This window comes from Rhinoraja longicauda, chromosome 8 (genome assembly GCF_053455715.1).
Source record: "Rhinoraja longicauda isolate Sanriku21f chromosome 8, sRhiLon1.1, whole genome shotgun sequence".
NCBI classification, from domain to species: domain Eukaryota; kingdom Metazoa; phylum Chordata; class Chondrichthyes; order Rajiformes; family Arhynchobatidae; genus Rhinoraja; species Rhinoraja longicauda.
Genome location: NC_135960.1, coordinates 43,295,876 through 43,320,904, shown reverse-complemented (window position 1 = coordinate 43,320,904; position 25,029 = coordinate 43,295,876). Strand labels below are relative to the sequence as shown.

General features: G+C 45.5%; 1 protein-coding gene across 1 annotated transcript in view; it reads right to left on the bottom strand.

Moving 5' to 3' along the window:
• Positions 1 to 25,029, bottom strand: part of cps1 (carbamoyl-phosphate synthase 1, mitochondrial) — a 144,038-nt gene that overhangs the window by 67,817 nt on the left and 51,192 nt on the right. Inside the window, exons 9-15 of the mRNA XM_078403776.1 lie at positions 24,687 to 24,793; positions 23,021 to 23,162; positions 15,233 to 15,310; positions 11,663 to 11,761; positions 11,029 to 11,124; positions 6,049 to 6,238; positions 1,347 to 1,504 (exon numbers count right to left, since the gene is read on the bottom strand). Coding sequence (XP_078259902.1) covers positions 1,347 to 1,504; positions 6,049 to 6,238; positions 11,029 to 11,124; positions 11,663 to 11,761; positions 15,233 to 15,310; positions 23,021 to 23,162; positions 24,687 to 24,793 — 870 coding nt within the window. The remainder of the gene's footprint in view (positions 1 to 1,346; positions 1,505 to 6,048; positions 6,239 to 11,028; positions 11,125 to 11,662; positions 11,762 to 15,232; positions 15,311 to 23,020; positions 23,163 to 24,686; positions 24,794 to 25,029) is intronic.

Genomic DNA, 25,029 nt, shown 5'->3' with positions numbered 1-25,029 from the left:
CACCATCATGAAACCTCCCTTCCATGAAACCAATTTTCTATCCAGTCAGCTAGCTCTCCTTAGATCCCATGCAATTTAACCCTTCTATAGCAGTATACCATGCCAAATACCTTGCTGAAACTGATGAAAAGATCCTGTGTCTTCTCTGTGCCCGAGTAGTTCAGTCCATGCAGGATATTTATTATGGAAGCCTTCTCGGGAGCAAGAGGCTTTATATATCACAACTCACACACTCTGACCTGCCTGGTACGATGTATGAGCGGGAGATAAAACAACATTCCTGAGCAAAATTAAGGCAGATCAGAGCTTTGTCAGGGATTAAAAGTACCATTAGCAAATTTGCAGATGATACAAAACGGGGTGGTAGTGTGAACTGTGAGGAAGATGCTACGAGGTTGCAGGGTGACTTGGACAGGTTGTGTGAATGGGCGGATGCATGGCAGATGCAGTTTAATGTGGATAAGTGTGAGGTTATCCACTTTGGTGGTAAGAATAGGAAGGCAGAGTATTATCTGAATGGTGTCAAGTTAGGAAAAGGGGATGTACAACGAGATCTGGGTGTCCTAGTGCATCAGTCACTGAAAGGAAGCATGTAGGTACAGCAGGCAGTGAAGAAAGCCAATGGAATGTTGGCCTTCATAACAAGAGGAGTTGAGTATAGGAGCAAAGAGGTCCTTCTGCAGTTGTACAGGGCCCTAGTGAGACCGCACCTGGAGTACTGTGTGTAGTTTTGGTCTCCAAATTTGAGGAAGGATATTCTTGCTATTGAGGGCATGCAGTGTAGGTTTACTAGGTTAATTCCCGGAATGGCGGGACTGTCATATGTTGAAAGACTGGAGTGACTAGGCTTGTATACACTGGAATTTAGAAGGATGAGAGGAGATCTTATCGAAACGTATGATTATTAAGGGGTTGGACACGTTAGAGGCAGGAAACATGTTCCCAATGTTGGGGGAGTCCAGAACCAGGGGCCACAGTTTAAGAATAAGGGGTAGGCCATTTAGAACTGAGATGAGGAAAAGCTTTTTCAGTCAGAGAGTTGTGAATCTGTGGAATTCTCTGCCTCAGAAGGCAGTGGAGGCCAATTCTCTGAATGCATTCAAGAGAAAGCTAGATAGAGCTCTTAAGGATAGCGGAGTCAGGGGGTATGGGGAGAAGGCAGGAACGGGGTACTGATTGAGAATGATCAGCCATGATCACATTGAATGGTGGTGCTGGCTCGAAGGGCCGAATGGCCTCCTCCTGCACCTATTGTCTAAACAGTTAAATGGGCGACAGAATCAGCAAAGGATTCGGAGCAAGGAGATGACAGAGGAGGTAGATAGTGATTTCTATCTGCTTCTCACCGTCTCAACTGCAAAGCTTGGAGCTATTTTCTCATTGATTTCCAGCAGTTTGTCTGCAAACAGCTGCCTGTCCTCGGTGGCCATGACAGAGGTGATGGGGGTTCCCAGCACATGGACTCCATACTTTTCCAGCACCCCTTTCCTGTAAAGCTCAACACCTGTCGCAAAAGGAAAACAAATCACACTAAGCATTTATCTCAGAATCACTTCCATCCACACCAACTACTTGGAATCACTCCCAGCTATCATTCCATAAAGACAATGAAATAACAGTGATGCAGCATATAAAATCAGAGTTGACGACATGGAAACAGGCCATTCAGCCCACCACATTCATGCCTACCAGCAGGTTTCCCTGCACACCAATCCCATCTCCTGGCACTTTGCCTTCTATAACTAAGCAATTTAAATACTCATCTCGTGTTAAATGCTGTTAGTCATCCGTCTTCCACCACTGTCACGGGTAATGCATTCCAAGTACTTACCACTCTCTGGGTAAAAATGGTCCCCCTCATATTTCCTGAATTTCTTCCACCTTATCCTAAAGCTATGTCTTTTGTTTCGTCTGCCTTTGATATAGCGAAATGTTTATTGCAGGTTACTCTGCGTATCTTCTCTAGTCTCTCCTCACTGCTGAACTGCTGCAACCAAGACAACATCCATGTGATTCTCTTCAACATCCTCTCTCTGACGTTGATGTTGTACCCAGAACTGCAAGCAGTACTTTAGTTGAGGTCAAACCAAAATTTTATAAAGCTGGAGCGTAACCTTCCTGCTTTCATATTAATTGTCCCAACAAATGAAGGCCAAAGTGTAGGAAGGAACTGCAGATGCTGGTTTAAATCAAAGGTAGACACAAACTGCTGGAGTAACTCAGCGGGGCAGGCAGCACCTCTGGAGAGAAGGAATGGGCGACGTTTCAGGTCGAGACCCTTCTTCAGACTGAAGAAGGGTCTCAATCCAAAACCCATCCCTTCTCTCCAGAGATGCTGCCTGTCCCGCTGAGTTACTCTAGCATTTTGTGTCTACCCAATGAAGGGCAATATTCTATATGCCTTTATAACCACATTATATACTGTACTTGCAATGTCACATTCAATGACTAGTTCATCCTTGCTTGCTAAGATCCTATGATTTATGGCACATGTCTTAGTCTCATTTGCACTACTAAATGCACCACCTCACATTTATCTGGAATGAACTCCACCTGCCCTTCTCAGCCCATTTCACCAACACATGAATATCACCCTGTAGCCTAAGACTACTCACCACACCATCCATGACTTTGTTAATTTCTGTGCCACCTGCGTATTTACCGATCATGCCTCCTACATCCACATCATTTGTTTATTATAATGAGCAAAGGTTCTTGCCCTGATCTTAAAGTGACACTATTTGTAACAGGAATCTAATCATTGAAACAATCCTCCACCTTCTGTTTCCAATGTGCCAATTTTCCCCGGATCCCATGGACCTGAATGTTTTAGACAGTCTCCCATCGCCTTTCTAGTCTAGAAGGATAGAAGGACAGGAGAAGGTGGGAGAATGGATTTGAGAGGGAAAGAAAGATCTTTGACTTTCTCAAAGAATTCCAACAGATTTGTCAAGCAAGATCTCCCCTAAGATGAACCATCCTGACTTTGGCCTGTTTTATCAAGTGCTTCCAACTACATCAAAATCTCATTCGTAATAATGGACTCTAAAATCTTACCAACCACTGAAGTCAGGCTAACCGGCCTATAATATTTTTTTCCCCCCAAAATGGTGCCTTTCTGTGGTAACATTTTGCATGCAGCCCGACAGCAATTTATCAAATGTAGCCGTTTTTAACCTACTTGGATAAAATAAACAGCACAAATCAGTGCTGTAAATGACAGGCTGCTAGTCCATTTAAACGGATTTGTGCTATTACAATGTGGTGACAGTAATGGAGCTGCAGGGTGTAAGAGAAACACCTCATAGCAAGACAATCGTGGAAGATCGCTGCTACAGTTAATACAGTGCGAGGAAACATCACGTAGGCCTATAAACATGGCCCGCGAGCACGCTTGCAAGTAGGACTGAACAAGGGACAATGAGCTCCTTTCCCTACCATTCTACTGACCAATGTACAGTCCCTAGAGAATAAAGTGGAGGACTTAAAGAAAAGGCTGCTTTGTCAAAGGAAGATGAGGCAATAATCTTTGCCATATTATATGCCTTCTCTTTTGCTTTAATGCTGTCTTTGACTACCTTTGTCAGCCACGGTCGACTCATTCTCCCCTTAGTATATTCAGAACATTGGTCAGTTCAGCACAGGAACAGGCCCTTTGGCCCGCAATGTGCCCAACATGATGCCGTTAACCTGGTCTCATCTGCCTGTACATGATCAGTATCCCTCGATTACCTGCTCTTCCATGTGCCTACCCGAAAGCCTCTAAACACTGCTATCAGGAATCTGCCTCCACCGCCACCCTCCGCAATGTGTTCCAGGCCCCCACCACTCTCTGTGTAAAAATGCACATTTCCATTAAACTTTCCCTCCCTCACCTGAAAGCTATGTCATCTAGTGTTGGACATTACACGTTGGGAAATGTTCCGACCGTATATCCTATCTATGCCTCTCATAATCTTCTATTTAACCTCCCCTCAACCTCCAACATGCCGGAGAAAACAATCCGTCCCTATCCAGCCTCTTCCTGTAACTGAAATCCTCTAATCCAGGCAGCATTGTGGCAAATCTCCTCTACACCCGCTCCAAAGACTCCTTTTCTGTAATGAGGCAAACAGAACTGCACGCAAAACTCCAAATACGGCCTAATTGACCTACACCAGGACTTTCTGATATATGCAATGCCCATAGCAATGAAGGCAAGCATACCATGTGCCTTATTTATCACTCTATCTACTGCCACCTTCAGTGAGCTATGAACGGGGATGCCAAGATCCCTCTTCACATCACTGCTATTAAGGGTCTTGACATTAACTGTACTTTCTCTCCTTACATTCACCATCCCAAAGTGCAACACCTCACACTTGCTCGATTGTGCTCCATCTGCTATTTCTCTACCCATTTCTGCAGCTGATTTGCATCCTGCTGTAACTTCTGACAGTATTCCTCACCATCCACAACTCCAATTTTGGTGGCGTCAGCAAACGTACTCACTAACCCATCAACATTTATGACCAAAGATAGATACAAAATGCTGGAGTAACTCAGCGGGACAGGCAGCATCTCTACAGAGAAGGAATGGGTGATGTTTCGGGTCGAGAGCCTTCTTCGGACAAGTTAGGGATAAGGGAAACGAGAGATATAGACAGTGATGTCGGCCTGAGCTATAGGGAGAGGTTTTAACAGGCTAGGACTTTATTCCTTGGAGCGCAGGAGGATGCGGGATGATCTTATAGAGGTGTATAAGCTAATAACTCATCTTGTGGGTGGGGAAGGGCCCAGTCTTTGAAGACTGGATGTGTATATAGGAACTGCAGATGCTGGTTTAAACTGAAGGTAGACACAAAAAACTGGAGTTACAGCGGTTCAGGCAGCATCTCTGGGGGAAAAGAAATGAGTGACGTTTTGGGTTAAGACCCTTCTTCAGACAAAGAATCTCCCCAGAGATGCTGCCTGTCCCCGCTGAGTCACTCCAGCTTTTTGTGTCTATATTTGCAGACTGGAGGCAGGCTGTAAGTAGGTGTGAAGTGGTGATCGAGGAGGAATGTGCGGGGAAGGCTCCAGTCTTTGCAGACTAGAGTCAGGCTGTAAGTAGGTGTGAAGTGGTGTTTGGGAGGAGTGGGTGGGGGGGGGGGGGAGGGGGTACCTGGGTTATGTTTCTGTCTTTCAAACCTGCAGAACTCATTCAGGTCGTTGGTCAGCTGATGATTGTCCAGGGAGTTGGGGGGGGGGGGGGGGGGTTTCCTCTTGTAGCTGGTGGGTTCTTGCAAGCCCTTCCACACTGACGATGAGTCATTAGCTTATACTCCTCCATAAGATCATCCCTCATCCTCCTGCGCTCCAAGAAATAAAGTCCTAGCCTGCTCAACCTCTCTCTATAGCTTGCAGTTAAATCAGCATCTGCAGTTCCTTCTTATACATTTATGACCAATTCATTTAGCGTTTCTTCCTCATCCAAAAGACATTTAGACATGTGAATGGATAGACAGGTTTAGAGGAATGTAAGGTGGGCGGGAGCAATTGGGACTAGATCAGTGGTGTTCCTTGGGTGACATGGATGTGTTTGGTGCCGTTATTATTTTTTTACTCTATTCTTCAGCTAGGCATCGAGGCTAGGATTTGAGGCTGGTCAAGAAGAGGGATGGCCTGGTTGGATTCCTCCTTCTCCAGCTTGTTAGTGAATGATTTCAGTAAGAAGTATGAGTGTCTGTGAGCACTAGGTGAAAGGAAATTGAAGCCCAAGTCACAGTGTCGTACAACACGGAAACAGGCCCTTCGGCCCAACTAGCCCATAGTGACCAAGATGCTAATTTCATGCCTGCATTTGGCCTATATCTCTATCTAATCCTTTACTATCCATGTACCTGTCCTAGTGTCAAATATTCTACCAATACTCCACTGTCTTACATGCACACAAGTGGAGTAGTCACTGAACCAGACTCCCGAAGCCGTGGATCGGTGAAGCACAAGGAAGGGACAGGGAAATGTGATTGTCTACAGAAAGAAGATAATCTTAGAAGAGAACGGTGCTATTCCCTACAAACAACTCACCGCAGTTCAGAGCAGTCTGCCCTCCCATGGACAACAGTATTCCATCAGGCTTCTCTGTTTTAATAATATCAGTCACAAACTCTGGCGTGACCGGTAAGAAATAAACAGTGTCTGCTTGTTTTGTTCCCTCCTCGTTTGTCTGCACCGATGCAATGTTTGGGTTCATTAATACCGTTTTTATATTTTCTTCCTGGAAAAGACAGGCAAAGGTTAGAACAGTGCAACAGTGGAAAGGAAACTGACCAAGAGCTTCCTTGTTCAATCCTACAAAGAAAAGGATGAGTACGCACATACACCATCAGAAACAAGGAACAGCAGCTGCTGGTTTACAAAAAAAGATGCAAAGTGCTGTAGTAACAGCGGTCAAGAGGCATCTCTGGAGAACATAGATAGGTTATGTTTCGGGTTGGGGTGAATGCTATTCCTGCTCTGGGGGTGTATGATGGGACAGCAGAGAGGGAGGTCAATTCTGTGACTTTGATATATAAAAAAAGACATTTATATATTTGTAATATTGACGTAATTTTCAGTTAAATATTTACAAACATGCATCATTACCATAGTGTCCAGGATACTAGCGTCTGTAGCATCCACCAGCCACCACCACCAGTCTGACGGTTAGCAGACTCTGCACGCTGCCTCTCCAGTCACACAGAGGCATGGATATGTCCTTAGACGAGGGGCAAGCAGTCAGCTCGGATGGCACTGGAGCAGACTGACGAGGAGGTCCTTTGACCCAGTCAACCACACCACCACCAACCTCATCCTTTCACTACACTGGGCGCCCAAAGATCAGGAGAATGGGAGCAAAACTGCAACCAGAACTTGACGAACAGGTCCTTCAAATAACCAAAAACCTCTCACACTTCTCATGGAAAAAGACTCTTTCACGCTGCAGCAATGGCAGGCAGTCTGCCATGCAGGTACAGCAGGCAGTGAAGAAAACCAATGGCATGTTGGCCTTCATTGCGAGAGGATTTGAGTTTAGGAGCAAGGAGGTCTTACTGCAGTTGTACAGGGCCCTGGTGAGACCACACCTGGAGTATTGTGTGCAATTTTGGTCTCCTAATTTGAGGAAGGACATAATTACTAATGAGGGAGTGCAGTGTAGGTTCACCAGGTTAATTCCCAGGGTGGGACTGATGTATGATAACAGAAAGGGTTGGCTGGGCTTGTATTCGCTGGAATTTAGATGAGAGGGGATCTTATAGAAACATATAAATTTCTTAGAGGATGCAGGAAAAATGTTCCCGATGTTGGGTGAGTCTAGAACCAGGGGTCACAGTTTAAGAATAAGGAGCAGGCCATTTGGGACTGAGATGAGAAAAAACGTTTTCACCCAGAGAGTTGTGAATCTGTGGAATTCTCTGCCACAGAAGGCAGTGGAGGCCAATTCACTGGATGTTTTCAAGAGAGAGTTAGATTTAGCTCTTAGGGCTAAGGGAATCAAGAGATATGGGGGAAAAGCCGGAACGGGGGACTGATTTTGGATGATCAGCCATGATCATATTGAATGGCGGTGCTGGCTCGAAGGACTGAATGGCCTACTCCTGCACCTATTTTAGGGAGCTCCCTCTATGCCTCAGAGCACAATGAACAGCTACAGCATGCCCAGATCATAGATGAAGATGAGGAAATGAAGAAAGTGCACAAGTAGCCCATAAGAAAACATCTTCACGAGGCATGGAATAGCACAGCACATTTCTGTCAGACAGCTGTGTGACCAGCTCCCAAGGAAGTTATTTGATGAGCAATTCTAGTGGAATGTCCCCACAAACAAGGCCCACTTGACGTCCATTGTGACAGGACTGGGAGAAATCTCAGCCACAAATTCATGAGACATGCAGTTCACTCTTCCCCCATCCAACCTAGCCCTTCATCTGGCCACCTGGGTAGTCAAAGTTCCCTTCTCTGCCAACGCACACCATCTTGCTGAATTGTTGCTGGATGGACTCAGAGCCAATGGTGCCCTCAACTGCCTATTCCCTCCACATTCAACAGAGCAACTATCATTGGCCAGCAGTGCATCTACATGCCTGGGGTCCTTGTGCTGCTGTCCCTCAGTATGCCGTTCTTCAATTTCTATGCCTGCCATAAAGCCACACCCTCAATGGCATAATTCAGATAGGACTTCAGGGCAAGCATCTCCGTCACGAGATACCCGATCTCAGTCTCCCACTTCATGGTCAAGCCCTTTGTGTATGCCTGACGGAAGAAACAGATGCCCTGGTCACAAGCCTCAAGGAGGGAATGTCCTCCTGCTTCCTCTGCACTCCGCCCAGAATTGGCAGAACTAATCCTGGTATTGCTCGTTCTCCAACAGACAGACATTCATTAAAGGGCCAGTACTCAGACTCTATCCACGTGCATAACAGGATGAACAAGTGATATTCCAAGCATGGCACCAGCCGCACGGAGCCACCAAGAGGCTGGAAATGCAAGATACATATGATTGATTCAAGAGTCTTCTTTCCAGATGCCCAGGTGAGGGCACCCTGCTGGAAATTGAAAGGAAACAACTCCCCTCGCCACTCCTAGAGCCTCTGTCGCCTAGAGTATTTAGTTTAGTTTAGTTCAGAGCATAGAATATAGGTCGATTTATTCAAAAAATGCTGGAGTAACTCAGCAGGTCAGGCAGCATCTCGGGAGAGAAGGAATGGGTGACGTTTCGGGTCGAGACCCTTCTTCATCTACCAAGCCCATGCCGACCATCGATTACCTGTTTACGCTTATCTATATCGCATTGATCATTCCCTAAACAAGGGGAAATTTTACATAGGCCATTTAACCTAGAAACCTGCAGGGATGGAAAACAAGTCACCCGGAAGAAACCCACGCGGTCACAGGTGGAACATGCAAATTCAACACTGACGGCACCAGAGGTCAGGATGGAATCGGGGGCGCTGACAGATGGGGCAGATGCTCCCCAGCTGGGTCACTATGCCGCCTCTCTGCAGGAAGCTCATACGTATGTAGTTCCTGTATGTAGTTATATGTACCTCTCCTCCACGAGGGCCATGTGATTGCCAAATCTGTGCAAAGACCCTCTGCTGCTGATGTTGAGGCTGGCTCTGTTCACATTCACATCAAAGAATACTTTAAATCCCATCAGTGATACCCTGTGGGGACCCTTGAGCCACTAATTCAGAGCCACATTTGTGCCGCTCCCTATCTCTGTGAGGGAAGCACAGAGGTAAGGAAACACGTGAACAGCACCAGTTTCAACCACAGGTCGATGGCCAGCTAGACTTCACAGCTGCAACCCCAGGTCCCACCACATGAGGCCCAGAGGAGAGTCGGTGGGATCAACCCTCTGCTACTCTATAGCTGTTCTGGTGAGAATTATAAAACGTCCCCCACACAGAGTCCTCGGTCTCTTCTGCGTAGTCATTGGGTCACCCCACTATTTTCTGCTCTTGAAATCTAGTCAGACCCAGGTACCGAGGTAGATAGGAATAGCTCTACCCTGCAGCCGGCCACAGGCCCGGAATCTGGGGAATTCTCATCAGGGAGATCAACATTTGTTGCCTCTGCACTGCTATTGAGGGCGTGCAGCTTAGGTTTACTAGGCTAATTCCCGGAATGATGGGACTGTCATATGTTGAGAGACTGGAGCGGCTAGGCTTGTATACACTGGAATTTAGAAGGATGAGAGGGGATCTTATCGAAACATATGATTATTAAGGGGTTGGACATGTTAGAGGCAGGAAACGTGTTCCCAATGTTGGGGGAGTCCAGAACCAGGGGCCACAGTTTAAGAATAAGGGGTGGGCCATTTAGAACGGAGATGAGGAAAATCTTTTTCAGTCAGAGAGTTGTAAATCTGTGGAATTCACTGCAGTGGAGGCCAATTCTCTGAATGCATTCAAGAGAGAGCTAGATAGAGCTCTTAAGGATAGCGGAGTCAGAGGGTATGGGGAGAAGGCAGGGACGGGGTACTGATTGAGAATGATCAGCCATGATCACATTGAATGGTGGTGCTGGCTCGAAGGGCCGAATGGCCTACTCCAGCACCTATTGTCTATTGTCTGGTGGAATCACAGTGAAAGACCCAAACTTTGCAATCACACCTCTAAGCAGGTGACCATGGAGAAGGCAGGGCCACTCAGATATAAAGGAATCCATGCTTGGAGTCGAAGGACGTACTCCCCCTTGCATTAACAGCTGGTGTAAAAGGAGAAAACTTGATGGAGGCTGCGCTTGCACAGAGCGGGATTGAGGTGATCCCTAACTTCACCTCACTCAGAAGGTGCTCGTAGGTGACATACAGCTCATGTGCAACACAGGGCCAGACATTGGATAGTGCAGCCCTCTGCATAGGTCCAAGAGTCATTCCAAGGCTCCACTGGCAAGAATATCCACGGTATACCTCTTGCTCACTGCCAGGAACACTGCTTGGTCCTCAGGAATAAAACAGTTGCGGCAGTAACAATAGTCAAAGGGCCAACTGCCTAAGCCACTGCCTTTATACAGGCCTCATGTGGTTCCTACCCCACTTCTTATGTCAGCAATCTGAAACGGTGATGGGGCCACAGGAGGTCTCTGCATGTGGAGCAATGTCATCCTCAGTTGAAATATTTCAAAACGTAATGGAGTAAATAAGGGACGAGGGAGAGGTTTTAGACAGGTGTGTGGAAATGTAGGGAATAGAGGGGAATGGATCATGTACAGGTAGATTAGATCAGTTCTTGGACAGGCATATGGGTGTGCAGGAAATGGAGGGATATTGATATGTGATGGTGGATGAGATGGTCTTGGCATCATGTTTGACACAAACCTTATGTGCTTTATGGTTCTACATTCTATAATCACACTTCAAAGTTCTGGGTTTCTTAACCTGCACTTCCACCCAGTGAGTGCCATTGCCTCCATCCTTCATCCCGTGTCTGGGCTCATACATAACAAGGCGCTGCTTGAGCAAGCCATTGGAAGCTGCAGGCCCTGAATTATGCCAGCTGAAGCAGATAGAATTAGCATTACCTTCAAAGCTTTGACCGCCTGTGATCCAGAGTAATCAAACTCGCCGGCCTGGCCAATGGAGAGACCACCTGAGCCCAAAACCAGGACCTTGGAAATCTGAAACCAGTAAAAGATCATCATGAAACATCACAGGGGTAGGGAAAGAACAGAACATTGATTAGGATGCAAATTGGAGGAACATCATCTCTTATTTTGCTTGGGCAGCTTACAGCCCAGTGGTATAATGATTTCTCTAACTTCAAGTAACTCTGGCATTCCCTCTCTCTCTCTCTCTCCATCCCTCCCTCCCTCACCCACCCAAGTCACACCAGCTTCTCGTTTTCACCCAACAAACAGCAAACAATGGCCTGTTTCCTTCATTGTTACTTTTTTGCATATCTTTCATTCATTGTTCTATATCTCTCTACATCATCGTCTATATATCTCGTTTCCCTTTCCCGTGACTTTCAGTCTGAAGGGTCTCGACCCGAAAGTCACGCATTCCTTCTTTCCAGAGATGTTGCCTGGCCCAATGAGTTACTCCAGCTTTTTGTGCCTATCTTCCAGCAAGGATATTGCCCCCCCGCCCCCCCTCCAGTTCAATTGTAATCTATGAGTTAATTTCCAATGATATCACTAATTAAGTGAAACTTACCTCCAATCTCTTGGGGGCAGGATGCACTGGTGGCATAACTGAAGCAATGTTGGTACCTTTACCCTTTTTTATCAGCGAGATGAAAGCATCAAACAGGAACTGAAAGAGAGAGATAAAGGATGAGTATGTCAGAAACCAGATGCAAACTCACAAGAGCAAAACCAATTGAATATCCTATATCCAGCCTGACATGGATCCTGCCTACTTACAGTCCAAATCCAATTAGCCCCAGTCCCATGTTGTCATCACAAAATCCTCTTGCTTTTGTTTATTGAACTTCATTCAGAACGTTGCTGTGAAATTCACATTTGGCATCCTTGCAACCTGTGCCCTCAGATCATTGCAACTCCCCCACACTCTCTGCATTAAACTATATCTGCCACGTTGATCTCACCAGACGGCATCCCAAGTCATCTGTTGCCATACTTTTCATTTTTCACCACATATACAAAGTTTGGGATATGGACCCATAAAGCTTGGAAATGGGCCCTTTGGCCCAACTTGCCCATGCCGACCAAGATGCCTCATTTACACTAGTCCCACTAGCCTGTGTTTGGCTCATATCCTAAACCTTTCCTATCCATGTACATGTCCAATTGTTTTTAAACATTGTGACAGTACCTGCTTCAACAACCTCCTCTGGCAGCTTGCTCCATACACCCACCACCCTTTGTGTGAAAAAGCTTGTGATTTTCCTTAATCCAACTTGGTCATATGGATTCTCCCTTCAGATCGTTCACCTTGTTGTGGTGAAGAGGCTTGTGTGCCCCCATGATTCCGAGAGCGATGCTGTCAGAAGCACTGGCTTCTGGTAGGGCCACCCATGGCGTTAAGGTCAAGGATGAGGGTCCAGACGAAGAACGATCCAACGTACAAGACCTGAACGGTGGACCAGGCGCAGTTATCTTGAATTCAACGGCTGTGAAGGCGGATGAAGGCTGCAACAGATCTATCAGCTCCAATCGTCTTGGTTCCCTTGCCATTGGAATTAGTTGATTGATTTGTGAAGGACCGTGTGCTTCTTGGAGTGCAACATCAAGTATACGTTAAACAAACACTCGCACAGGCGTCTTCGTTCTGACATTGGGACGTAGACCATCATCCTCGACAGATAGCCACGACGACATATGGATTCAATATTGGCTTACTAACAATATTGTGCCACTTCCTGTCTGTAGGCTGATTCCTCCCCATCCTAGATCAGTCCAATCAGGGTTGTGCCGTCCGCAAACTTAAGAAGCTTGACAGAGGAGTCTGTGGAGGTGCAGTCGTTGGTGTCGAGAGTAAAGGAGAGCGGAGAGTTCGCAACCTTGCGGTGCTCCTATGCTGAGGGTCTGCGGGTCCGAGATGTACTTTCCCAGCTTCACATGCTACGTCCTGTCTGACAGGAAGATGATGATCCACTGATAGAGGGGTTCAGGCACAGTCAGCTGGGAGAGTTTGGAGTGTAGTAGCTCTGGCACAATGGTGTTGAATGCAGAGCTGAAGTCCACAAACAGAATCCTAGCATAGGTTCCCTGGTGGTCCAGGTGCTGGAGGATGAAGTGCAGGCTGAGGTTGGCTGCGTCATCCACTGATCTGAAAACTACAGGGGGTCCAGCAGGAGGTTTGTGATACTATTCAGGTGGGCCAGCATGTCTTTCAAGGGTTTTCATGATTACAGAGGTCAGTGCAACAGGCCTGCAGTCATTAAGACAAGTAATCTTTGGCTTTTTGGGTACAGGAACAATAGTGGAGACTTTGAAACAAGCAGGGACAGTGCAGATTTGCAGGAACCGATTGAAAATGTCAGTGTAGACTGGTGCCAGTTGTTCGGCACAGAGCTTAAGGATAGAGGGGGAAACATTGTCCGGCCCTGGAGATTTCCAGCTTTTCTGTCTCCTGAATAGCTTTTGCACCTCCTCAATTTATATTGTTAGTGATGGAAGTGGCCAGACTGATGTTGGGCAGCAGGGAAGGGGTGGTTAGTGGAGGAGGGCCCAGTCTTTTCAGACTGGAGTCAGGCTGTAAGTGGGTGCAAAGTGGTGATTGGGGAGGAGTGGGTGGGGAAGGCCCCAGTCTATGCAGACTGGATAAGTAAGAAGGATCTAGATAGAGCTCTTAAGGATAGCGGAGTCAGTGGGTATGGGGAGAAGGCAGGAACGGGGTACTGATTGAGAATGATCAGCCATGATCACATTGAATGGTGGTGCTGGCTCGAAGGGCCGAATGGCCTACTCCTGCACCTATTGTCTATTGAACTGCAGATGCTGGTTTAAACCAAAGATAGACACAAAAAGCTGGAGTAACTCAGCGGGACATGGAGCATCTCTGGGGAGAAGGAATGGGTGACGTTCTGGGTCGAGACCTTCAGTCTGAGATGCTGCCTGTCCCCGCTGAGTTTACTCCAGCTTTTTGTCTATCTTTGCAGACTGGAGTCAAGCTGTAAGTAGGTGTGAAGTGTTGATTAGGGAGGAGGGGGTACCTGGGTTATGTTTCTGTCTTTCAAACTTGCAGTAGAACTCATTTTGGTCGTTTAATATAAGAAAATAACTGCAGATGCTGGTACAAATCAAAGGTATTTATTCACAAAATGCTGGAGTAACTCAGCAGGTCAGGCAGCATCTCGGGAGAGAAGGAATGGGTGACGTTTCGGGTCGAGACTCTTCTTCAGACTTATGTCAAGGGGTGGGACAAAGGAAGGATATAGGTGGAGACAGGAAGATAGAGGGAGATCTGGGAAGGAGGAGGGGAAGACAGGGACAGAGGAACTATCTAAAGTTGGAGAAGTCGATGTTCATACCACTGGGTCATTGGTCGTTGGTCAGCTGATGATTGTCCACGGAGTGGGGGGGGGGGGGGTTCCTCTTGTAGCTGGTGATTTCTTACAAGCCCTTCCACACTGAAGTTGAGTCATTAGCTTATACTCCTCTATAAGATCATCCCTCATCCTCCTGCGCTCCAAGGAATAAAGTCCTAGCCTGCTCAACCTCTCCCTATAGCTCAGGCCTTCGAGTTATGGCAATAAGTACTTTATCCAAGTGTTATCCCGTGACAAGCCTTGAAAAAGGGTCTGCTTCCCAAAGTGTCTCTGTCCCAGAACATCACCTTTCTATTTCCCTCCGTAGATGCAGAGGAGACAGATACTAGTGGGGACAGATCTGACAATGTACAGCTTCCAGTGCCGTCAGTGGGAAACGAGTTGTTATGTGAGAATACATAATTATATGTATCGGGTCAAGTTTGACAATAGCCGTAACTGGAAGATCAGGTAATGTGTGTTTGTCATGACCTGCTGAGTTCCTCCAGCAGTTTATTTATTTATACAAGTACTATAAGTACTATATCCCAGTGCTACTGGTACTATGCTCAAGTTGTTCCTTGGGCTGCAAGATTAAAGCTCTAATTTTAGAGCCAAATTGCTGGATTACCCTGGCAAGGCCTGATGCTGGTCAATTTGTCTTCCCATCAGTTAGTCTGAAAGACATGCAGTTGTTTGTATTTGGTTTCCTCTCACTCACAATTGAAACTCTGAAACCCAGTAAGCAATTTTATTTGACTTCCTAACTGCAATGAAAAGGTTTTCTATACCTCAGTATCTGTTGGCCCACCCTTCGCCTCTGGATGGAATTGTGCAGTGAAGATCGGTTTGCTCTCATGAACGATTCCCTGAAAGAGAAGAATTAAACTTATTGGTTTTCATTTATGGAATTTGCATTCCAGTATTGAGTACATGTTACATAATTTACTCACAAGTTTTCCTTAGTTCCCTCCATATTATATGTTGAGAGAACACCTCCCTTTGAAAGGACCTTATTTTCTTGAGACAGCAAACTCCAATGCCCTGTTCATCATCAGTGGTGACTTCAATCGTTAACTTCAGGAACACACTCCCCAAAAACTATCAGCATTTATCCTGCTCAACGAAGGGTGTTAACATTCTCGACTTTTGCAACACCACCATCAAGAAAGCCTATCACTCTATTCCTCACGCTCATTACAGCGGATCATCTGCTGTTCCTGCTGGCAGACACAATGATTAGAGCACAAGGCATCCATGAAAAGCAATGATCTGACAAGGACAAGAGTTTACTTCAATACTGGCTTGAGTTGGTGGACAACAGGGTCTCTCCTAATCAGAAACCTTGAATGAACAAGAAGACTAAGTCCCTGCTAAAATCCAATACAAGACTTTCATGGAGGATGATCCCACACTATTCAAGATGCAAATAAATGAACTCCCTAAGGGTAGCAAGGATGGCAAGAGAGATTTCCAAAACAGGATGAAGGCTTAATTCAATCAAGCGGATGGCAGGCGATTCTGTCAGGGCCTGACTATCATCATGGGCTATGAGCCAAAAATGGAGGGGGGGGGGGGCAATCTTAGGAAGCAATATGCTTCTACTGGATGAGCGCAATTCCGTCAAAGCCCATATTTAAATGCACCCAAAGTTACATCTTGGCACATCCCTCCCATTCCCTGTTGGCTCGGTCTTATATATCTTGGCAGCAGATGTCAGATCAGCTTTTACGGAGTTAAACATTCGGAAAGCAATAGCCTGAAAGGAGTCCATAAATGGGTTCCAGTGTGCGTCCAACATAAACGTGCACCAATCAACTGGCCACAGTGTTCAATTATATCATTAACCTCTCACTCCAATAGTCTAGTCCCCATCTACTTCAATGATACTGCCACCATTCCAGTCCACAAGAAAAATAAAATAACCCATCTTCATGTCTACAACCCAGTAGCTCAAATATCAACTGTAATGAAGTCCTTCGGGAGACTGGTAATGAATGGCCCATATCTGCACCAGTACAGCAGACAATCTAGAACTCTTGCAATTTGCAAACGGGAAGAATTGGTCTAGAGAGAACACCATTGGTCTTGCACTAAATGTCTCATTTCCTGAATAAGTATAAATAATTCAGCCACTACCAATTTGGGAATTTAACGGCAGAAGCAGCAGGTTGGAGCAGCAACTATGTTGATTGGTTGCAGCAAGTGAATTTCAAGTCATTATAGGGGTGGGAACTTTAGAAAGCCAGTCCGTGGACAGGTCTAGGCAATTGAATTGTATGTCAGAGCTTCGTACATTAAAATAAATGCAATTGAAACTAACAGTTCTTCTTGTTCCCTGCCGTTCTCCTGCCTATTCTGTCCACTATACCTTCTCTCATCACCCTCCTTACCAACTTCTCGCCTGCCTTGGTCATGCACAAAATCCTACCCCCTGCCAATCTAGTTTAAACCCATCCGTGTAGCACTAGTGAACCTGTCTGTCAGGATATTGGTTCCCCTCCAGTTAAGGTGCAACCCATCCCTCTTGTGCAGGTCACCTCTGGCCCAGAAGAGATCCCAATGGTTCAGAAATCTGAATTCCTGCCCCAACTCCTTAGCTACACATTCATCTACCCGTAACTTTCTGTACCTAACCTTACTAGCATGTGGCACTAGAAGCAATCCAGAGATCACTACCCTGGAGATCCAGCTTTTTAGCCTTTTACCCAACTCGTATTGCAGACCCTCATTCATTTTCCTACGCATGTCATTTGTGTCAATGACTTCCAGCTGCTCCCCTTTCCCCTCAGGGAAGTTTCTTCTGGCAATATGTAAAGGGCTCCACATGGGAGAGGGCAGCACTTGATCTAGTCTTGGGAAATTGGGAGGGGCAAGTGGACGAGGTGTCATGAATGAGCCTTTTGGGACCAGCGACTGCTATTCTGAGGTTTAAGATCGTTATAGATAGAGACAGGGCAGGCCCACGAGTTAAATTTCTAAGGAACTGCAAAAGCTGGTTTATACTGAAGATAGATACAAAATGCTGCAGTAACTCAGCAGGTCAAGCTGCATCTCTGGAGAAAAATGATAGGTGATGTTTTGGGTTGGAACCTTTCTTCAGACTGGGAGACATGCCCTCCCACATACAAAACCATGTAATGGGTGCAAAGAGCTTTTTCTCCAGTGATGCTGCCTGACCCACTGAGTAACTATAGCATTTTGTGTCTATCTTCTCGTTAAAATTATAAATTGGAGCAAGGGCAACTTTGACTGTATTAGACGGGATCTCGCTCACGTTGATTATACAATACAATACAATACAGAGCATTAGATTAGAGTAGGTTATTTGAAGGAAGAGAAACATTAGGAAAGTGGGATGTTTTTATAAGTATGCTGACAAGAGTCCAGGACAGGCATGTTCCTGTTAGAGTGAAGGGTAAGGCAGGTAGGCATAAAGAAGATAGACACAAAGTGTTGGACTAACTCAATGGGTCAAGCAGCATCTCTGGCGAAAAAGGACAGGCAACATTTTAGGTTGGGTCCCTTCAGACTGTAAGGAAGTTTGGATGATGAGAGAAATTAAGAGTCTCTGAAAGAGAAGGGCAGATATAGGCAGTTGGGATCAAGTGTTTCTCTGGAGGAGTTTCGGGAACTAAATAGCACGCTGAAAAAGGAAATCAGGAGGGCAAAAGGGGACTGGAGATAGCTCCGGCAGATAATTGTAAAGAAAATCCCAAGAGAATTTATGAGTACATAGAGGGAAAAAGGGTAACCAGAGAGAGGATGGAATCCTGAGTAATCAAACCAGTCGACTCAATGAGTATTTCTCCTTTGTTTTTACTGTGGAGAAAGTCATGAGGATGAGGGAACTTGGGGCAGTCAATAGAAATATCTTGAGGACAGTCAGTGTTATGGTTGAGGAGGTACTGAAGTGCCTGACCCGTAACAAGGTAGACAAAGCTCTCGGGCATGATCAGCGAAATCCCAGGACACTCTGGGAAGCTAGAGAGGAGATTGCATGTGCCCTTGCTGAGATTTACGAGTCATGATTAAATAAAGGTGGGGTGCTGGAAGACTGGAGGGTGGCAAATGTTGTGCCTCTATCCAAGAAAGGCTGCAGAGAAAAGCCTGGGAACGATAGGCCAGTGAGCCCAACATTTGTGGTCAGAAAGTTACTAGAGAGTATTCTGAGGGATAAGATATACATGCATTTAGATAGACAATGGCTGATTAGAGATAGTCAGCATGGTTTTGTATGTGGTAGGGCATGTCTCATGATCTGATTGAAGTTTTTGAATATGTGACCCTCATCAACAATCTGTATGAGATCTACCCTCATCAACCCCAAATGTTGATGAGGGTAGCGCTGCAGACATTGTATGTATGGAATTCAGCAAGGCATTTGACAAGGTTCCGCATAGTAGGCTGGTCTGGAAAGTTTGATCACATGGGATCCAATGAGAGGCAGTTGAATGGATAAAAAATTGGCTTCATGGAAGGAATTAGAGGGTGATTTTGGAAGGTTGCTTTTCAGACTGGAGGCCTGTGACTAGTGGTGTGTGTCAGAGTTCGGTGCTGGGCTCATTGCTGCTTGTAATCTAATGATTTGGATGAGAACATACAAGACATGATTAACAAGTTGACACAAAAGTGGGTGATATTGTAGCTAGTGAAAATGGTGGTAAAACTTTGCGGCAGGATCCTGATCGTTTGGGCAGGTAGACTGAGGAATAATTGATGGAATTTAATACAGAGAAATGTGAGGTATTGCCTTTTGGGGAAATTAATAAGGGCAAGACCTACACCATGAATGGTAGGGCTCTGAGGAGTGTTTGTAGAGAGGGATCTGAGAGTTCAACTTAATTCCTTAAGTTGCATCACAGGTAGATAGGGTAGTCACAAAGGCTTTTGGCACATTGGCCATCATTCGTCAGAGTACTGAGTATCAACGTTGGGAGGTCATTTTACAGTTATATAAGACATTGGTGAGGCCTCATTTAAGGTATTGTGTTCAGGTTTGGTCACCATGTTACAGGAAATATGTTGTCAAGCTGGAAAGGGTGCAGAGATGGTTGATGAGGATGGTGCCAGGACTCGAGGGCCTGACCCATAGGGAGAGGTTGAGCAAGCTGAGATTTTATTCCTTGGAGCGCAGTAGGTTAAGGGGTGAACTCATACAGATGCACAAGATCATGAGGCATAGAATGGGTAAATACGCAGTCTTTTGCCAATAGTACGGGAATTGGGATCCAGAGAACACAGGTTTAAGGAGAGAGGGGAAAGTTTAAATAGGAACCCGAGGGGTAACTTTTTTTTCCACAAAGGGTGTTGGGTGTATGGAACGAGCTGCCAGAGGAGTTAGTAGAGGTACTGCATGACTTGGAGTAGGTGTGCCCCATCTCCAGTAGGTCCCTCGTTATGTGGAGGAAAGAACTGCAGATGCTGGTTTAAATCGAAGATAGGCACAAAATGCTGGAGTAACTCAGCGGGTCAGGCAGCATCTCTGGAGAGAAGGAATGGGTGACGTTTCTGGTCGGGTCTGAAGAAGGGTCTCGACCCGAAATGTCACCCATTCCTTTTCTCCAGAGATGCTGCCTGACCCGCTGAGTTACTCCAGCATTTTGTGTCTACTGTGGTCCCTCATTATATTGCCTGAAGAAACTTACCCAAACACACTCAAAGTTCCATCCTCAACAGTAGAGTAGCCCCACCCTATTAGGAGGTTAAAATACCTTGCTATGACAAGCTGATTATTAAAATACAAGCTGATTATCATATCATATCATATCATATATCTACAGCCGGAAACAGGCCTTTTCGGCCCTCCAAGTCCGTGCCGCCCAGTGATCCCCGTACATTAACACTATCCTACACCCACTAGGGACAATTTTTACATTTACCCAGCCAATTAACCTACATACCTGTACGTCTTTGGAGTGTGGGAGGAAACCGAAGATCTCGGAGAAAACCCACGCAGGTCACGGGGAGAACGTACAAACTCCTTACAGTGCAGCACCCGTAGTCAGGATCGAACCTGTGTCTCCGGCGCTGCATTCGCTGTAAAGCAGCAACTCTACCGCTGCGCTACCGTGCGATTATTAAAATACAAGCTGATTATTCTTGCAACATTCCGTAATCTTCATGCATATTTACTCCTCTCGTTCCCATCGACTGCTCGATTCCTCAATTTTGCCTTCACAACAAGATTTTCATCGACTTATTTCTAAGTTCCTTCCATTAAGCCTCACCAAATGATCCTTTGAAAATTTGATCATGGACAACCGCCATGATGGACTTAATGGAAAAATGCAATCCTCCCCTCCCCCCCATTCCTCTCTTTCCTCCTCCACTCTCCAGCCTATTGCACCTGTACCGTGGAACATTAAGATGCCTATTCCCGTCCCTCTTTTAGACATTACCTTGTTATGACTATAACCTCCCAGTCCCACATACCTATCCACACCCATATCTGTCAGGCCTCTGGCATTGAAATAGTTGTAATTTAATCCAACAGCCTTTCCTCGCTCCCTGTCATGTTCCTGTTTGTCTTACCTACTGAACCTGACGTTCCCGTCCCTTATCTGCTTCACTATTGCTTTGGATCCACACCCTTAGCAATCTAATTTAAACCCTCCTTCGCTACACAAGAAAATCTGCCTGCCAAGATATATATGATACAGAGCTACTTCTGTGTAGGACTTGTTAGCCAATGTATGATTGTTCTGTTATACATGGAGGCATGGGCTACTTCAGCTACTGAGGAGTTTTGAATGGAATTGAACATTATGCAATCGGTGGATATTTCCACTTCTGACCTCAAGTTGGAAGAAGCAGTGAAAGATGATTGGATTTGGGACACTGCCCTAATGAACCCCTGCAATTCCCTGTGGCTGGTACAGTTGAACTCTGACAACTACATCATCTTCCTTTGTACAAGTTATGACTCCTATCATGGGTTCATTTTCTCTTTGCTGCCCAATGAATACAATTTTACCATGGCTACTTGGTGCTGTTGCCATTCTGTCAAATGTTGCCTTTGTGTCAAATGTAATCACTCTTACCTCATCTTTATATTTGATCAAGATTTGATGAGGACCGGAGCTACGAGGCCAAATTTGGCATCAATGAGCAAATTATTGGTGAGCAAATGCCACTTGACACCAGTGACTATGGCTTCCATCACTTAGCTGATGATTGAAATTGAACAGTAATTAGCCAGAATAGATTTGACCTGCTTTTTGTGAGCATTATATACCTCGGCAATTTTCCACATCGCTAAGTAGATGGCGGTGTTTTGCAATGGCAGGGTCAGAGGTAGAGCTAGTCTGGAACATAGGCCTTCAGTACTATAGACGGGATGCTGTCTCGTTTATTATATCCAATGATCGCAGCTATTTCTTGACATCAAGTGAAGTGTATAAAACTTGCTTCTCTGATGATGGGGATCTCAAGAAGCAACCAAGATGGATCATCTATTCGGCACTTCCTGCTGATCATGGTTGTAAATGTTTGAGCTTTGTCTCTGTCTAGACAAATGCTTCACCTTTGTCTCATCACTGAGGATGGGGATCTTCTTCCATGAATTGTCCAACTGTTCACCATGACTCAGGGCGATAGAATGCAGAACCTTCATCTAACCCATGAATTGCACTGTTTATTGCATGCTGTTTTTTTAGCATGCATGTAGATCTACATTGCAGCTTCTCTGTAGTTTGTCAACACCACATTGAAGATGTGCTTGGTACTGCTCCAATCAAATCATTTGGCATTCCTCATTGAGCCAGGGTTGATCCTGTCTCGGTTGGTATGACTGAGAAAGGGATATGCCAGACCATGAATTTATAGATTGAGATGGCTGCACTGTTTTGGGGTCCAAGATGGCAATGCCTCAATTATTGTTCTTGATTTCAAATCCTTCCAAGACCAAAACCCAAACTATTTCTTGAACTTCCATCAGCCCGAAACCACCAGAGAATAGATACACCCTCTGAACAGACTATGGTTAAATGGTAAAGTGATCAGCTGGAGATAAGACCGTGTCGAGAGAATACAGAGCTGTGCCAGCACGGAACAGTTAGAATTGTTGGGAGGACAGCTGGGGACAAAAAAGGAAGAAAAGAACAACAGAGCAAAGAAGGTCCACCCAACACACAATAACAAAAGAACACTGCACTGTGGGCCCGCTCACACCTGTGTACAGGGTACCAATCCTGGCTGCTCTGCCATTCACAATCATGGGTAATAAAAAATCACGACTGTTTTCCTGCACCATTCCTATATCCTTTCATTCTTTTAATTCCAGCAAATCTATTAAATTGTGTTTCAAATGCAATGCGTGAGCCTCCACAGGCAGTGAATACAATAGATTTTGGGGACAGATTTTCGTCATCTCAGTTTGAAGTGGTCTGCCCTTTATTCAAGGATTGTGATTCCTGATGAGTGCAGAGGAAAATTCATCCCTGCACCCATTATATCGAGTTACCTCTTTGAAGCTTTAAGCCCGACCAGCTGTGCAGAATGACATGAATAACATATTATATAACAGTAAGACAACACTTTCTGCATTAGTACATGTTCACTCCGGAATTTATGCTTACCTCATTGGTGCCATCATTGGCGTTAACGAACATTGGCTTCCAACCATCCGGAAGTGTTGAACTATCAATGGCAAATCCATGGTTCTGTGCTGTAATGAATGCTTGGCCATTCATTACATTCACCACAGGCTGGTTCTGTCCTCTGTGGAAAGCAACCAACAGTTTGATAGGCAGGCACGTAATATCCATCAGAAAATCCAAGTACTTCACAACAATATTATTTTCCAATTAGTATGTAAACTGCTTGGAACAGTTGCCTACTCCGTTCCTAAGGCGTAGTGGGCAACACCGAACTGTTACAAGGCCACTAAAGGCACAGATTCAACCTCCTGAATAAAGAGGCCAAGCCATGGCAGGATTTTGAATAATTTACTGAATTGATTGATAGTATGGAAACAGACCTTTGAACCCACCAAGTGCACGCCAACCATCAATCACCCGTTCACACTAGTTCTATGTTATCCCACTTACACAAAACACCAGGGGCAATTTACAGAGGCCCATTAACCTACAAACCGGCATGTCTGAGATGTGGGAGGAAACCATTGGATTGGGATGGGCCAAGTGCCTGGAGTTTTGCTCGGTAAAAACCTTGAATTAAATGCAGTTTTGGACAGTTTCAGGGTATTTCTTAAATTCTAAACTATGCCACCCCATCATGTGCAAATGAAAACAAGTGCTAGGTCCAATAAACTGTTCATAATCTTCCCATTCCCAAATCAGACAGTACTTTCTAGTGTTTTAAGGCATAACTATTTTATGTCAATCTCAAGTCTCCACTGTCTAACTATCCCACCGTGTCACATGGCCAGTAGGAAAATAATTTGGAACATGGATGAACCTCTTGAGACTTGAAGTGGAATTGCGCTGGAGCTGTCCAGAAATGGGGAGCCACTACCCCACAGAAATATTAAAGAGACGTTTCACAAGGAGCTGTGAACCTAGAAGGCTCAGGATGAGCCGGCAGTTTTCCATGAGGAATTGGTCAGGGCTCTGTAGAGGCTTAAAGCTTAAACTTGTCTGGTTCAAGGGACAGATGAGGAGAGTAATCTTTAATTTAATTTTGTTTAGAGATACAGCATGGAAACAGGCCCTTCAGCCCACCGAGTCCATGCCTACCAGTGATTCCCGCAGACTTACACTATCCTACACACACTAGGGACAATTTACAATTATAGCAAGCCAATTAACCTACAAACCTGTACATCTTTGGAGAGTGGGGGAAAATCGGAGATCTCAGAGCAAATTTACGCAGGTCACGTGGAGAACGTACAAACTCCGTACAGACAGCACCCGTATTCAGGATCAAACGTGGGTCTCTGGCGCCGTGCCACCGTAAGCCTGAGACCAAGTGCCACAATGTACGGCTGAATGCTGGGAGGTTAGATTGGGTCGGGGGGGGGGGGGGGGCAGGGTCCCTTCTCTAGTGAGCACCAGTGAATCAGATGACTTGTAATATTTCCGCAATCGTATTTTTGCCTCCACACAAAATGTCAGATATATTCAATTTATTTTCAGGTATTGCTTCCAAATTTAATCGCGAGGTTGAAGGTTCACCTACACAAGCACTATATTGCCATACCCTACTGTGACTATGCACAGGAACAATGGGAGGAGAGAAAGTCAAGAGACTTCAGTTTGATCCAAGAGAAATAATTTCCAGTACCTGTTTCCCATTGGCAGTTTATAGCAATTGGCGCCGACAGCCAGTGCAGTCAGCTGGTTCCCCATACAGATCCCGAATATTGGCTCTGGACGATTGCTTTTAATCACCTAGACAAAAAGCAAGCACAGCACAACCTGACATGCACTTCCAGAACCAAACCACCTCTGGCAAACCCACACTCCTGTACAATACAGAAACATGACCATAACGATACGATTCGATACAACTTTATTTATCCCAGGAGGGAAATTGATCTGCCAACAATCATAAAACACAAAATACATGAAACATGAAATTAAAGTGATGAGTGGAAAGGATTGGGGATGTGCAAAGATTTGAGGGG